The sequence below is a fragment of the Phoca vitulina genome, unplaced genomic scaffold, assembly GCF_004348235.1.
Source record: "Phoca vitulina isolate PV1807 unplaced genomic scaffold, GSC_HSeal_1.0 scaffold1, whole genome shotgun sequence".
In the NCBI taxonomy this organism is placed as follows: Eukaryota; Metazoa; Chordata; class Mammalia; order Carnivora; family Phocidae; genus Phoca; species Phoca vitulina.
Genome location: NW_022589704.1, coordinates 61446135 through 61463022, shown reverse-complemented (window position 1 = coordinate 61463022; position 16888 = coordinate 61446135). Strand labels below are relative to the sequence as shown.

The 16888-nt window shown below is 39.5% G+C and overlaps 1 protein-coding gene across 1 annotated transcript in view; it reads left to right on the top strand.

Annotated features, from left to right (window-relative positions):
• Positions 1 to 875: 875 nt before the first annotated feature.
• UBR3 (ubiquitin protein ligase E3 component n-recognin 3) overlaps positions 876 to 16888 on the top strand; it is a 178567-nt gene continuing 162554 nt past the window's right edge. Inside the window, exons 1-2 of the mRNA XM_032401120.1 lie at positions 876 to 1452; positions 8051 to 8063. Of these exons, the coding sequence (XP_032257011.1) occupies positions 905 to 1452; positions 8051 to 8063 (561 nt within the window). The 5' untranslated portion in view covers positions 876 to 904. The remainder of the gene's footprint in view (positions 1453 to 8050; positions 8064 to 16888) is intronic.

The following is a 16888-nucleotide window of genomic DNA, read 5'->3' as shown; positions in this document are numbered from 1 at the left end:
GCCTCATAAAACAGTGAACAGTCCCATTGGTCTCTTTCATATGGCAAACTTGGAGTAGTGTCAGGAGATAAGGATAGAAAGATAGGTGGCTTTTGGGGGCACTTGGGTGGCTCAATCAGGTAAGTGTCTACATTTAGCTCAGGTCATGATCTCAGGGTCCTGGGACAGAGCCCTAGTCGGGATCCCTGCCCTGTGGGAGCCTGCTTCTCTCTCTCCCTCTCTGAAATAAATAAATAAAATCTTAAAAAAATAAAAAAAGAAAGATAGGTGGGTTTTTGAGAGAATATTTAAGGAGCTTTTTTTCCACTGAAGATTTTGAACAGGAGAATGATAGTAAGAATGTAGTGTACTTTAATCATCTAAAAAATGTACTTTAGATTAACCTGATAATAATGTGAGGGTAAGAATTGATTTGGGGGAAAGTTAGGAGTTTGCTTCAATAGTAATAGTGATTCAATAGTAATTAAGGGTTAATAACAATGGGAATCTACATCTCAAAACGAAATGCAAATGCTTAAAATACCTCTGAAAGATGCTGTGTATAATTCCTATAGTCCAGGTAAATAAAGAAAAAAAATGTCCATATTTAAAGATTTTTCATATGGTCCATATAAAGTTGTCCATATATATATATATTTTTAAAGGCGGGTCCCTTGTCTCAGTAGCTCTCAGCTTTGAGAGCCAAGAGGAGGGGGTAAGGAACAGAAGAGGACCCACGAGAAAGGGGCGGGGAGCAGCCCTGGAGCTCGAGGGGCGTGTGCAGGGGCGGGGAAGCGGACGGAGGTGCGCCGCGGCTCCGGGGTATCGCGAGAGTTGGGCGGGCCGAGCAATCGCAGCAGTCAATTCCCCCACCCTCCCGGGAGGAGCCGCCGGCTCTGGGCTCTCCAAATTCTGAGCTCTCATCATGGCGGCGGCGGCGGCCGCGGCGGCCGTCGGGGGGCCGCAGCCGCCCCAACCCGAGCTGCCCGCGCCTGGGCTGGCCCTGGACAAGGCGGCCACTGCGGCGCACCTGAAGGCGGCCCTCAGCCGGCCGGACAACAGGGCAGGTGCTGAGGAGCTGCAGGCGCTGCTGGAGCGGGTGCTGAGCGCCGAGCGGCCGCTGACCGCGGCTGCGGACGGCGAGGAGGCGGCGGTAGCCGGCGGCGGGGGCGGTCCGGGGGCGGCCGAGGAGGAGGCCCTGGAGTGGTGTAAGTGCCTTCTGGCGGGCGGCGGAGGCTACGACGAGTTCTGCGCGGCGGTGCGGGCCTACGACCCCGCGGCGCTCTGCGGCCTGGTCTGGACAGCCAACTTCGTGGCCTACCGCTGCCGGACGTGCGGCATCTCCCCCTGCATGTCGCTGTGCGCGGAGTGCTTCCACCAGGGCGACCACACCGGACACGACTTCAATATGTTCCGCAGCCAGGCTGGGGGTGCCTGTGACTGCGGGGACAGCAACGTGATGCGGGAGAGTGGGTGAGTGGAGCCCTCCTGCGGGGCGGGGGGCACCGCGGGGGGCCCAGGTCAGGTCTGGGGAGGCCTGGGGCGGGGGGAAGGCTGGGAACCGACCCTGAGCTGTCAAGGGAAAGGAGTGGGGGAGGGTGCAGCCACATGGGGATGGAGGTGACTGAGCTGTCAGCGGTGGAAAGGGAATGGGGAAAGCGGAGAGCGTGTTTACCGAACGAGGCTGTGAATTTTCGGGGAAGCCAGGGCAAGTGAGTGGTAGCGACAGGAGAGCCAGTGCGTGGGGTAGGAGGGGAAGGAGGAGGAAAGGATTACTTGGAGAATCTGGTGTCGAGTTGTCAGTTGTGTACTTACTGGGAAAAGCTTTAAAGCTGCCTGGTTCTTGGGAAGAAACTGATGATGTGGTTTGGATTGGCTGGGAGGGGGATGGTATTGGGGCGAATTGGGTCGCAGGATGATAAGAGTCGGGGAGGTGGTCTTGCAGCTGCAGGGGAGGACAGCTTGGGTAGAAGGACTTCTGAACTGTCAGTGTGTCTGTCAGTATCGGGGAAGGAGCTCTAGGGCTTATGAGGATTGAGGGAGGAGGGAAGGGGAGGGGCCTGCATGAAAAGTGACTGTTGAGCTGTCAGTGGAGTATTTGGTGTGCCGGAATGACATCTAGAATTGGGCTACTGAACAGTCGGTTATAGAACACCCTACATACCAGAAGAACAAACAAAACACTGAGCGAATTAGGAATCAAGTATTAGGTCTTCAGTTAAAAGGGCACTTTATTCGCTGACTAATATGTGAACCTCTATCTAAAAGGAGACAGTCAACAAATGCTTTTTCTTTTCTTTTCTTTTCTTTTTTTTTTTTAAGATTTTACTTACTTATTTGACAGAGAGAGAGATAGCAAGAGCAAGAACACAAGCAGGGGGAGTGGGAGAGGGAGAAGCAGGCTTCCCGCCGAACATGACCTGAGCCGAAGGCAGACGCTTAACGACTGAGCCACACAGGCGCCCAGCAAATGCTTTTTCGATAGGAGCAATGTACCAGGGTGTTGGGACTTAGGATAAAAGGCATTTCAGAGATTGCAGTGAGTTAAGGAGTTGGTACATGTAGTGTCTTGGCTTGGGATATGTTAACAATGTCTGGGGAAGTCCTGGGAAAAGAAAAAAAACTTGGTGAAAGAGAGGACATTTTGGCTGGGCAGTAGTTGAAAGAATGTTAGCAAATCCAGTTATTCAAGTTCTGAAATTTCCCGGTCTTATAATTAATGATAGAGCATACTTCTTTTAGAAAGGGTCACTATTTTCTTCTTTGGAGTAGTTGTAGGTTACTGTTACTACAGAATGTTTGTATCTACCGGGTGCAAGCAAGGCTCCTAGGATATTAAAAATGAACAAGACATTGACCTACCTCCTAAGCGGCTTACACTAGAGGAGAAAATGATAAATTCTTTAAATAGTGGGAGTTAGAGGAGGCTTCTGTGCAGAGGGAGTATGAAAAAGGCTTCAGAAAGGAGGTATTTTGAGCTTGTAACTACTATCACTACTACTACTAACAAAAACAACGGTAGTAGTAATTGCAGCCAATGTTTGAGAACCAAAGTGTATTCCTTACACTTAAAAAATACTTTAAAAAATTAATATTTGAGTAGGTAAAATATTCATGTAGCTAAAAAAGCGCAAGAGAAAAAATAAAAAGATGCACAGTTTGAAGTTTCCCTCCCATCCTGTCTTTTATCTGCCGAGTTCCTTCTCACCATTACTATTTTCTCTTAGTGCAAAAACAAACAAGGATGAATATGTATTTTGATTATTCAGTTTCTTTTCATGCAAAAGGTAACATAACATCTTGCATTTTTCACTTACCAAGCACTTACCAAGAGGTCTTTCCATGTCAGTAAATCAGTGTACTCACCCTACTCTAAAAAAACCCCAAAAAACACTGCTGTATAGTGTTCATGTCATGAATTTGCCACTTTTTTAAAATTTATTTTTTTATTTTTTGTTTTTGCTTTTTAAGAAAGAGTGCGCATGAGCCGGGGAAGGGGCAGACACAGAGAGAGAGAGAGAGAGAGAGAGAGAGAGAATGTTAAGCAGGCTCCATACCCAGCACAGAGCCCATTGTGGGGCTCTAGCTCATGACCCTGAGATCATGACCTAAGCTGAAATCAAGAGTCAGACGTTTAACCGACTGAGCCACCCAGGTGCCCCGCCACTCTTTATTTATTGTCATTTTTGATATTTGACATTTGGGTTTCCAGTATGAAATAAAAAACCTTGTATACCTGTTTTTTTTTTTTTTTTTTAAAGATTTTATTTATTTATTTGAGAGAGGGTGAGCAAGAGAGAGCACGAGGAGGGGCAGGGACAGAGGGAGAGGGAGAAGCAGACTCCCTGCTGAGCAGGGATTCCCAACGTGGGGCTACATCCCAGGACCTGAGATGAAGGCAGATGCTTAACAACTGAGCCACCCAGATGCCCCTATACCTGTCTTTTTACACCTGTGCAAAAATATCAGTGAGATAAATTCTCAACGGTGGGATTTACAAATTGCCCTTCATAAGGCTGAGTACTAAGCAAAGTATCAGACTTCTTGTGTTCCAACAGCCTATTAAAAGAGTGTTATTAACACTTTGGATTTTTATCCACCTGTGTGGTAAACAGTAGTCAAATATTAACTGCTTTACATTAGGTAACTCATTTAATCTTCAACAAACCTGAGATTGTTACTGTCATTATTCCCATGATACAGAAGAGGAAAGTGGGGCACAGTTTTAAAAAATTTGCTCAGGGTTATACAGGTAGTAAGCTACTGCCAGCCTGCTGGCTCCAGAGAGTGACAGCTCAACATTTCTCTCTACTGCCTCTACAAATAGCGTTCCTATTGGGTACTTCTGTTCAATACTGTGTTTTTTTATGCTGTTCTTTTTTATTATTATTTTTTAAGATTTTTATTTATTTGTCAGATAGAGAGAGAGCACAAAGCAGGGGGAGTGGCAGGCAGAGGGAGAAGCAGACTCCCCACTGAGCAGGGAGCCCGATGTGGGTCTCAATCCCAGGACCCTGAGATCATGACCTGAGCTGAAGACAGATGCTTAACGACTGAGCCACCCAGGTGTCCCTAATATGCTGTTCTTATTTGGGCCTTTGCTTCTTTTTCTTTTTTTTTAAAGATTTTATTTATTTATTTATTTGATAGAGAGAGACAGCCAGAGAGGGAACACAAGCAGGGGGAGTGGGAGAGGGAGAAGCAGGCTTCCCGCTGAGCAAGGAACCCAATGAGGGACTCGATCCCAGGACTGTGGGATCATGATGTAAGCCGAAGGCAGATGCTTAACGACTGAGCCACCCAGGCACCCCTTTTCTTTTTCTTTTTAAAAACTTAAAAAAAATTTTTTTTAAAGAGGGATTTAAAAACGGGAATTGGAACAATCCTTTATTGGTATTTAGACATTTTTACTTCTTAGATGAGGTTAGCATTTGGGACCCCTAAAGAAGGGGAAAGTAGGAAATAATATTGATTTTTTTCCTGAATTTTGGAACACAGTTATAATAATCAGGTTGGTCTGAATGAGTTGTAAGTCTGATCTCAATTGTGATGCTTCTGTGTAGGAGTGGAAATATCTCAAGTTTTCTCTGAAGGTACTCCTGCAGGGCATATCCTCATCTTACAGCATTTGCCTTTACTGACATCTGGTAGATTTTTATTTTTTCCCCTAGTCTGGCAGCCCTCTGTGAGTTGATACATACTGATAAATAATTATTATTGCCTATCTGAAATGCAGGGCTATTGCCTGTATGTGCCAGCAGTTACCATGTCCAATTTCATAAAGGGCAAGAGTAAACAATAAATGTATTGTGGCCGTGTGAAAATTCTGACATTTTTACAACTCTCTGGGTTGGATAGAATAATTCTGGGCTACGCACCTAATCTACTGCCTGGAGAGACTTAGGTGATGTTAGCCAGTAGTGCAGGTTAAAAGGCTGCCTCTGGAACCTTCTCAGAACTGGAAATCATCAACAAATTATAGCAGTGTTCCTGGTGGGCAAAGCTGGACTACCCTGGCATGGACAGAATATATTTAACTTTGATTACGTTGGTTTAGTTATTCATTGATTGATTATTAAATTGATTATTTATTGATTATTAAAGCCATAGCATCCTTTTTGAGAGTGCTTTAGGGATAATTTCTTTCTTTTTTTTTTTTTTTAAGATTTTATTTATTTGTTTGACAGAGAGAGACACAGTGAGAGAGGGAACACAAGCAGGGGGAGTGGGAGAGGGAGAAGCAGGCTTCCCGCGGAGCAGGGAGCCCGATGTGGGGCTCTATCCCAGAACCCTGGGATCACGACCTGAGCCCAAGGCAGATGCTTAACGACTGAGCCACCCAGGTGCCCCGATAATTTCTTTTTTAATTTCAAAAGTAATACATATTGGTTACAACATAAAAATATGTGGAGGGGCACCTGCGTGGCTTAGTCAGTTTAGCGTCTGCCTTCAGTTTGGATCATGATCCCTCTGCATAGCTCATGCTTTCTCTCTCTCAGATAAATAAATAAAATCTTAAAAAAAAAAAATAAGTGAGGGGTGCCTGGGTGGCTCAGTCGTTGGGCATCTGCCTTCGGCTCAGGTCATGATCCCAGGGTCCTGGGATTGAGTCCCGCGTCGGGCTCCTTGCTCGGCGGGGAGCCTGCTTCTCCCTCTGCCGCTCCCTGCCACTCTGCCTACTTGTGATTCCTCTCTCTCTCTCTCTGTGTCAAATAAATAAATAAAATCTTTAAAAAAAAAAATAAGTGGATAAAGTAAAAAGTAAGTGTTCCTCTTTCCTCTAGCCCATTCCTCAGTGATAGATTTCCTTTATTTTAAGCTTAGGTATACATTTAAAAGATGTTAATTATTATTTACTCTGCAATTGTAGCTCTTTTGTTGTGGGAAATTTTTAGATTTGTTTGGTCTGTGGCAGTGCCAGAAATGGAAGCAGTGAATGTCTGGTTAAATAGTGTATATTCTTCTGTACCTGGCTTTTTCCCCCTTAACATAATTATTGGACCCTGTCTCTTATTAGTGTACATAGAACCATTTCATTTTTTTTACAGTTAAATTGTATTTCATTGCACTTTTATATTTTTTTCCTGTAATTTATGCTGTCATTTCCCTACTGATAGACATTTAAATTGTTTCCAGTCTTGGACTATTATAAACATTGTTGCAGTCAGTATGCTTGTATACTCTTCTTTGTGTATATGGGTGAGCACATGGGTCAGGATAAATTTCTAGAAGTTATTATCTTGGTTAAAGTAAATGTACATTTTAAACTTTGATAGAGCCCTCCAAAGACATGAATTTATACTCTACCAACAATGAATGAAAGAGCATGTTTCCCCACATCTTGGCCAATATATATGGTATTATCAGTTTTTTAATCTTTGTTAATCTGTTAAGTGAGAAGTGATATATTGTTTCATTGCCCTTTCTTTCCAAACTGGAGTATTTTGAAGCAAATCTCAGCTGTCTTATAATTTAATTTATAAATATTTGAGTATGTACCTCAGTAAAGAGATGTGAACTCTTAGAAATAAAACATAACCCAAATGTCCATTGACAGATGAATGGGTAAGCAAAATGTGGTATATACATAAGATGGAATGTTACTCAGCCTTTAAAAGGAATGGAGTTCAGACACATGCTGCAGTAGGGATGATCCTTGAAGACATTATGCTAAGTGAAATAAGCTAGATACAAAGGACAAATATTGTATGATTCTGTTTTTATGACGTACCTGCAGTAGTTTAATTTTAGAGACAGAAGGTAGAATGCTAGTTGCCAGGGGCTGGAGGGAGAGGGGGTTGGGGAGTTATTGTGTAATGGGTACAGAGTTTCAATTTGGGAAGATGAAAAAGTTCTTGAGATGGATTGTGGTGATGGCTGCGCAACGGTGTGAATGCTCTTAATATTACTGAACTGTACACTTAAAAAAAGGTCAAAACAGTAAGTTTTATGTATATTTTATCACAATTAAAAGAACAACCACAGTACCATTTACCACACCTAAAATATTCACAATTATTCTTAAAGTCTTCAAATATCCAGTGAATGTTCAGATTTTCCCAGTTCTTTCATGAATGATTTCTTAGGGTTGATTTAGAATTAGGATTCAAACAAGGCCCTCATATTGTGTTTGGTTGTTATATCTCTTAGGACTCTTTTATGTTATACCCCCTTCAGCACCCTCCTCCTTTTTTTTTGGTCTCTGTAATTTACTAGTTGAAGGAACCCGCATTCTGGGTATTACTGATTGCATCTCTGAGATGTGATGTTTAACTTGTTCCTCTGCCTATTATTTCCTGTAAACCAGTGGTTGGGATATAGTCTTGATCAAATTTTAGATTCTATTTTTTTGTTTTGTTTTGTTTAGCAAGGAAACTTCGTAGTGGTTTTATACTTCCTGTTGGATCATATCAAGAGCTCCAGAATGTTTCCTTGTCTCTCCTTTAGTTAATGCTAGGATTAATCAATGGGCTCAGATTTGTCAGTATGATTCATTTATTATAAAGTTCCCTATCTTGTTAAAGATTTAGTAGCTATTGATTATTATTGTCCAGATCCGTATTTTTATTAGGGTTTGCAAAATGGCGATATTCTAATTGTAGTATCCTTCATATTCTAGTGAGAGTTCTTTCTAGACTACTCTTAAAGTTTCAAGGATCACCTAAACTCACATGTGGCCTCTCCCTGCACTGCCAACCTTATAATCTCCATTGCAGTGGGATCCTCCATTATTTCTTTAACCAGTATATATATTCCTGTCCTTGAAGTTTCATGCTGTGTTCATGTTGTATCTTCTGCAAAGTCTGGTGGCAAGTTTTACTTTCACTGTCATGCTCATCTGTAGGGGCAACACTCCTGTAACATAAGTACACCGTGAAACCATATTGCAGGATTTGATTCTGAATTATAACATTTTTTGTCATCTCTAGGTTATATCTCTACAAATAAAAACTTTCAATAAAGATTTGATGATAAAGACCTGTGCCATATCTACCTCTTTTATTTATATCCTCTCACACATATTTAGAGTTTTAGTAAATTGGTTAATTGTATCATATTTTGTGTTTCCTGATTTTGTAGGGAGGGTGTTAGAACTAATGTCTTAAATTATTTATATATATATCCATGTATTTACATGGATTACTTGTGAAATTTTCTTCCCTATGAATCTGGAATTTTCTCTACTGCAATATCCATCTGACTCAGGTCACGAATTCAAGCAAGGGAACACAACATTTCTCATGATTCAAGAGCTTGGAGGAAAGAGTTGAAGAAATTTTTTGTTCACTTTTCTGTGTTCATTTTACCTTTTTTTCTCATTGCTAGTTTACCAGAAATAGTATAGACAAATTCTTAGTGTAGAAGAGTCTACTTGAGCTGGAAGGGTAATCTCTAGGCATCTTCACTGTAATAAGGTTTAACTACAGCACAGCAATTTGGAAGTCTTATTAGATTGTAATTATTTTTTCTAATCATTTTTATGTTATATAAAACCCATTAAAACTATTTTCAACTATGAAACATTTTCAATATATAGAAAGGTACAAAAGTAATACAAAAGATAGCTTTGTACTCACCACTGAGATTAATAGATGTTAACCTTTTGCCCTATTTGCTATAGAGCTTTTTTTGACCAAAGAACTAAGGGTCATCTTCTCCCTTCCTTTCTCTTTCCCTCCCCAGGGGTTACCATTACCCTGAAATTCCTGTGTGAAAATCCATGCATGTTTTGTACTTTTGCTACATTCAAACAAAATATGATTGTTTTAGTGTTAAAATTGCACATAAGTTATATGAATCTTTTTGAAGCTTGCCTTTTTCACTTACCAAGTTACTAATATGGACTAGTTCATTCATTTCTAACTGCTACTAAGTATTCTGTGGTATGATTAAACCATGGCTTGGCGATCTATTTCTTTGCTAAGGGACAATTAGATGCTTTACATTTTTTCATTGTTTCCACAGGGCTGCAGTGAACATTTTTGCATGTACCAATTTATATTACCAGCAGTAAACAGGAGTCCTCTTTTCTTTACATCTTTGCCAACACTTGTTATCTCTTGTTTTTTGGATAAAAGCTGTACTAACAGAAATGAGGTGACCTACCTCATTGTGGTTTTGATTTACATTTCCTATGATTATTGATGTTGAGCACCTTTTCATGTACATGTTGGCCATTTGTATGTTGTCTTTGGAAAAATGTCTATACTATTCCTTTGCCCATTTTTTATTTTTATTTTTATTTTTTTAAGATTTTATTTATTTATTTGACAGAGACAGTGAGAGAGGGAACACAAGCAAGAGGAGTGTGAGAGGGAGAAGCAGGCTTCCTGCTGAGCAGGGAGCCCAACATGGGGCTTGATCCCAGGACCCTGGGATCATGACCTGAGCTGAAAGCAGACGCTTAACGACTGAGCCGCCAAGGCGCCCCGTATGTCTGTTTTTATGCCAGTGCCACACCATTTTGATTACTATAGCTTTGAAATACAGTTTGAAATTAGAAAGTGTGATGTCTCCAGCTTTGTTCTTCTTTCTCTAGGTTGCTTAGGCTATTTAGGGTCTTTTGTGATTTCATATGAACTTTGGGCTTTTTTTCTATTTCCTTAAAAAATACTATTGGAATTTTGGTAGGGATTGCATTGATTCTATAAGTTGGTTTTTCTAGTATAGACATTTTAACAATATTAATTCTTCCTGTCCATGAACATGGGATATCTTTCCTTCCATTTATTTGTTTCTTCTTCAGTTTCTTTCATCACTATTTTATAGTTTTCAGTGCACAGATCTTTCACCTCCTTGGTTAAATTTATTCTTACATATTTTATTGTTTTGGATACTATTGTAAATGGCATTTCTTTCCTTATTTTTCTTTCATATAGTTCATTGTTAGTATATAAAAATGAAGTTGACTTTTGTATGTTGATTTGTGTCCTGTGACTAGTAATATTCTAATAGTTTTTTAGGGTTTTCTGTATATAATATGTCATCTGTAAACAGAGATAATTTCACTTCTTTCTTTCTGATTTGGATGCCTTTTATTTCTTTTTCTTGCCTAGTTGTTGCAATTAGGACTTCCAGTGCTATGTTGAGTAGAAATGATGATAATAGGCACCTACATCTTGTTCCTGATTTTAAAGAAAAGTTTTCAGTTTTTTACTATTCAATATGATGTTGGCTGTGGACTTGTCATATATAACTTTTATTATGTTGAAATATATTTCCTCTGTACTCAGTTTGTTGAGTTTTTATCATGAAACAGATGTTGACTTTTGTGCTTTGCTTTTTCTGCATCTGTTGAGATTATCATATGATCTTTAGCCTTCATTCTGTGAATGTGGTGTTAACACTGATTTGCATATGTTGAACCATCTTTATATCCCAGGGATAAATCCCTCTTGATTATGGTGTAGGATTTGATCTTTTCAGGTGCTGTTGAGTTCAGTTTGCTAGCATTTTGAGAATTTTTGCATCAGTATGCATCAGGGATATTGGCCTGTAATTTTCCTTTCTTTTAGTGTCCTTATCTGGTTTTGGTATCAGAGTAATGTTAGCCTTGCAAAATGAATTTGAGAATATTCATTCCTCTTCAATGTTTTGGAAGAGTTTGAGAAGGATTGGCATTAATTCTTCTTTAAATGTTTGGTAGAATTCACCAGTGAAGCCATCTGGTCCTGGGCTTTTTTGGCTGGGAGATATTTGATTACTGATTCAGTCTCCTTTGTTGTTTTTGGTCTGTTCAGATTTTCATTTTTTTCATTGACTTAGTCGTCGGTGATGGTTTGTTTCTAGGAGTTTATCCATTTCTTCTAGGTTGTCCAATTTGTTCGTGTATAATTGTTCATAGTAGCCTCTTATGATCCTTTGTATTTCTGTGGTACCAGTACCAGTTGTAATTTCTCCTCTTTCATTTATAATTTTATTAATTTGAGTCATTTTTCTTTTTTTCGTGATGAGTCTAGCTAAAGCAGTTTTGTTTATCTTTTCAAAAAACCAAGTCTAAGTTTGTTTGTTCTTTTCTATTGATTTTTCATTCTTTATTTCATTTCTTTCTGCTCTATTCTATTTTCTTTCTTCTGCTAGCTTTGGACTTAGTTCGTTCGTTCGTTCCTTCCTTCCTTCCTTCCTTCCTTCCTTCCTCCCTCCCTCCCTCCCTCCCTCCCTCCCTCCCTCCTTCCCTCCCTTCCTTCCTTCCTTTTGTAATCTTTCTTTTTCCTTAATGTAGGCATTTATAGCTATAAATTTTCCAATTGGAACTGCTTTTTTAGCTTCTTGTAGGTTTTGGTTTGTTGTGTTTCCATTTTAATTTGTTTCAAGATATTTTTTTGATTTTCCTTTCTTCTTTGACCTATTGTTTGTTCAGGAGTGTATTGTCTATTTTCCCATATTTGTGAGAATAGCAGTTTCTCTCCTGATTTTGATTTCTTGTTTTATAGTTTTCATTGTGTTCAGAGAAGATGTAATTTCAGTCTGCTTGAATTTGTTAAGATTTGTTTTGTGGCTTAACATATCTTTCTGGGAGAATGTTCTGTCTTGAGATGGATGTGTATTCTGCTGCTGTTGGATGGAACGTTCTGTATGTGTCTGTTACTGGATGATCTATCCATTGTTAAGAGTAGAGTATCACAGTCCCTTATTATTGTATTGCTGTTTATTTTTTTTTTTTTTCAGTTGTGTTACTGCTTCTTTTACATATTTAGGTGCTCTGATGTTTAGATACATAAATATTTACAATTGTTGTATCTTCTTGATGAGTTGATCCCTTATCATTATGTAATAACCTTTTTTTTTTTTTCTCTTGTGACCATTTTGGACTTAAAGTCTATTTTATCTGATGTAATGGCAGCCACTTTTGCTCTCTCTTAGCTACCATTTACTTGGGGTATCTTTTCCATCCCTTTCAGCTTATGTGTGCCCCATTAAGCTAACATGAGTTCCTTGTAGGCAGCATGTCGTTGGATTTTTAAAATCCATCCAGCTTCTCTAGGACTTCTGATTGGAGAATTTAATCCATTTACATTTAGTATTTGTTGATAGGTAAGGACTTTGTTGCTGTTTTGTTAATTGCTTTTTGACTCTTATAGTTCCATTTTTCTCTCTTCCTTTGTGATTTGATGAGTTTTTGTGATGACATGCTTTGATTTGTTTGTCTTAACTTTTTTGTATACCTACCACAGGTTCTTCTGTTGTGGTTACCATGAGACTGACATAAAATATCTTAGAACAACCTTTTTAAAGTTGGTAACAACCTAAAACTCTGTAGTTCTACATTTCTCCCTCTCACATTTAGATTATTGATATTACATTTTATATCTTTTTAATTATTGTAGTTATAGTTATTTTTGGTATGTTCATTTTTTAACTTTTATACAAGAGTTGAAAGTGATTTGCATACTACCTTTGCAGTATTAGAGAATCTTACTTTGTATATTGCTGGTGAGTTTTATACATTCCTATATTTTCTTTATACATTCCTGTATTTCCTTTATTAGAGAATCTTACTTTGTATATTTATCTTTGCTGGTGAGTTTTATACATTCCTATATTTTCACATTATTAATTAGCATCCTTTCATTTCAGCTTTAAGAATTCTCTTTAGCATTTCCTTTAAGTGTTATGTAGGGGTGGTGAATTTTCTCAGCTTTTTTTTATTTGGGAAAGTCTTTATTTCTCTTTCATTTCTTTCTTTTTTAAAAGATTTTATTTATTTGAGAGCAAGAGAGAGAGAGCGAGTGCATGAGCAGGGGGTAGGGGCAGAGGGAGAAGCAGACTCCCTGATGAACTGGGAGCTTGATCTCAGGACCCTGGCCTCATGACCTGAGCCAGATGCAGACGCTTAACTGACTGAGCCACCCAGGTGCCCCCTTCTTCATTTCTGAAGGGCAGTTTTGCTGGGTATAGTATTCTCAGTTGGCAGTTTTTTCTTTCAGTATTTTGACTATATCATCCGACTCTCTCCTGGCTTGCAAGATTTCTGCCGAGAAATTTTTTTATAGACTTAATGGGGGTTCGCTTGTATGGTGAGTTGTTTTCTCTTGCTGCTTTCAAATTTTTCTTTGTCTTTGACTTTTTTTTTTTTTTTTAAAGATTTTATTTATTTATTTGAGAGAGAGAATGAGATAGAGAGAGAGCATGAGGGGGGAGGGTCAGAGAGAGAAGCAGACTCCCTGCTGACAGCAGGGAGCCCGATGCGGGACTCGATCCCGGGACTCCAGGATCATGACCTGAGCTGAAGGCAGTCGCTTAACCAACTGAGCCACCCAGGCGCCCCAACTTTGACTTTTGATAACTTAATTAAAATGTGTCTCAGTGTAGCCCTTTTTGGGCTCAACCTGTTTAGGGACTCTAGGGCTTCCTGAGTCTTAATGTCCATTTGTTTCCCCAAATTTGGGATGTTTTCAGCCATTATTTCTTTAAACAGACTTTTGGTCTCCTTCTCTATTTTCTCCTTTTGTGATTCCCATAATGTGTATGTTGTTTGTGTGGTATCTTAGGAGTCCTGTACCTTTCTTCACTCTTTATCATTCTTTTCTTCTTTTGCTTCTCTGACTGGATAATTTCAAATGACCTGTCTTTGTGTTCATGGATTCTTTCTTCTTGGTGAAGTCTGCTGTTGAAGAGTTCTATTGAATTTTTCAGTTAAGTTATTTTCTTCAGGACAAGAATTTGTTTTTAAAATGATTTTTATTTCTTCTTGAACTTACTTTATTCATGTATTTTCCTCCTATTTTTGCTTGTCTATCTGGGTTTTCTTGTAGTTCATAGAACTTATTTAAGAGGATTATTCTGAATTCTTTGTCATTTAGTTCAGCTCTGTTTCTTCATGGTCAGTTATTGGAACTTTATTGATTTCCTTGGGTAGTGTCAGGTATACCTGATTCTTCTTGATCCTTCTGTTCTTGCATTGGTATCTGTGCATTTGAAGAAGTGGTCTCCTCTTCCAGTATTTACAAGTTCACTTTGGAAGGGAAAGATTTTCTTCAGTCAGCCCAGCCTGGGATTCTGGATGGGTCATCTGATACTGTCCACTGGCAGGCAGCATTTCCTTTCTGGGTGTTTGGTTGGGTGGGGCCACTGCTTGTGCTCTGAAGTTGAGAGGGGTCCACTGGCTGGGTTCTACTGTCAAATGAGTCTACATTTAGGTGGGGCTGCTGACTGGGTTCTGTGATCAGGCGGGGCCATTGCCTGGGCTCCATAATCTCCTCTGGTTGGGTAGAGTCACAGGCTGTACGCCCTGGCTGAGTGATGTAGCTAGTTGAACTCTGTGATCGGGTGGGGCCACAGGTTAGGTCCGTAATCAACCGTGATTGGGTGGGTCCCTAGACTGTGCTCCCTGGCCAGGTGCCAGTCTTTCCTTCCTGCTTGGTAGGATTTTTTTGAATTAGCTCTGATTTTGACTTTCTCCTTGATTGTTCAAGCTTTTGAAAACTATGGGAGTTACAATATTTTATTATTCCTAGGCTACATCTTACAGCTTATCTCTTTCACTTGGACACCATAAGAAAATTCTTTCTTTGTGCCTTGAGAAAATATTCTTATAGGTATCATGAAAAAGAGTTCTAGATTAGAAATTAGGCAGTCCTGACTCTAATCCCTTGAATTACTGGATCATATGGGTGTGCTTTTATACTTTTGATACATTTTTACAAATTGTCCTCATATTTGGTATGTTAATTTACATGTTCTTTCAGTACAATGAGAATATCCATTGCTTTAGTACCTTGCCAAGATAGTATATCATAACTTTTGGTCTTTGCAAATATGATAGGTACAAAAACATTGTCACAGTATAGTTTTATTTATTCTTTGTCCATGCATTGTTTACAGGTGTGTTACTTAATTTTCAAATTTTAAGGATTTTTAAACATATGCCTCTTATTGATTTCCAGTTTGATTCCTTTGTGGTCTGTGAACATAGTTTGTGTAATGTCAATTTAAAATGCTTCAGTACCGTAAAGTTGATAAGATCCATATTCATTATGGATCCATAAGATCTGTATCATTCTTTGATATTTTCTGCTTGTCAGTATTGGAAAGCCATCAGTAGGTCTGAACTAATTTCAGTGCTGGCCATAAGACTGGTTCCATTGTGTGTAGGCAGTTGTGTCCTACTGAGGGAGTATATAGTCAGCTTGCTATCATTACATAATACCACAGACTGGGCAACTTAAAGAACAGAAATTTATTTTTCGTGGTTCTGGAGGCTGGAAGTCCAAGATCTAGGTGCTGGCAGGTTTTGTTTCTCCTGAGGCTTCTCCCCTTGGCCTGTAGGTGACTGCCTTCTCCCTGTATTTTCACATGGTCTTTCCTCTGAGTACCCGTGTATCCCTCATATCTCTTTTCCTTCTTATAAGGATACCACTTGTATTGGATTAGGGCCCCACCCTATGACCTCACTTAACCTTACTTACTTCCTCAAAGGTCCTATCTCCAACTATGGTCACACTGGGGGTTAGGGCTTTAAAAAAATTTTTTTTTAAAGATTTATTTATTTTAGAGAGAGAGAGAGAGTGTGTGTGTACAGAGTGGGGGGAAGGTAGAGGGGAGAGAGAATCTCAGGCAGACTCCCTGCTGAGTACAGAGCCTGACATGGGGCTCGATCTCACAACCTTGAGATCATGACCTGAGCCGAAACGGAGTCGGATGCTCAACCGACTGAGCCACGCAGGTGCCCCTGGGGGTTAGGGCTTCAGTGTATGAGTTTTCAAGGGCCACAGTTCAGTAAGAGAAGAGGGGATGGAGAGTGGGTATATTAACATATATGTTGATAAACGTATACAGTGTAGATCATTTGCAAAGGTCTGTATGTTTGACTATATAATTATGTGAGTTAATAACATCCCAGTGCTTCTTAAACATGGAAAAAGGACTTTACTGGGACATATTTTATGAAGAATGGAATGAGCGTCCAGCTGTTTTAGGGTATAGTGTTCTATTGTCAGTTAAGTCTGGATTGTTGATAGTGTTTTCAGTAGTTATCTATCACTGTGTAACAGATCACTCTGAAACTTAGAAGCTTAAAACAACAAACATTTATTATCTCATAGTTTCTGTGGACCAGGGATTTGGAAATGGCTTACCTAGGTGGTTCTGGCATAGCATCTTACGGGGTTGTAGTAAAGATACTGGCTGGGGTTATATTTTCCTGAAGGCTTGCTGGGACTTGAAGATCAACTTCTAAGGTGGGTCACTCACATAGCTGTTGACAGGAAGATCTGTTCCTGCCATGTAAGCTTATCATAAGGTTGTTTGACAAACTTCCTTTAATATTTCTAATAGTGCAGGTATGATGGTAACGAATTCTCAGATTTTTCTTTTTTTTTTTTAAGGGTTAATGCATCTTTTTTTAAAAAATTTTATTTTATTGTTATGTTAATCACCATACATTACATCATTAGTTTTTGATGTAGTG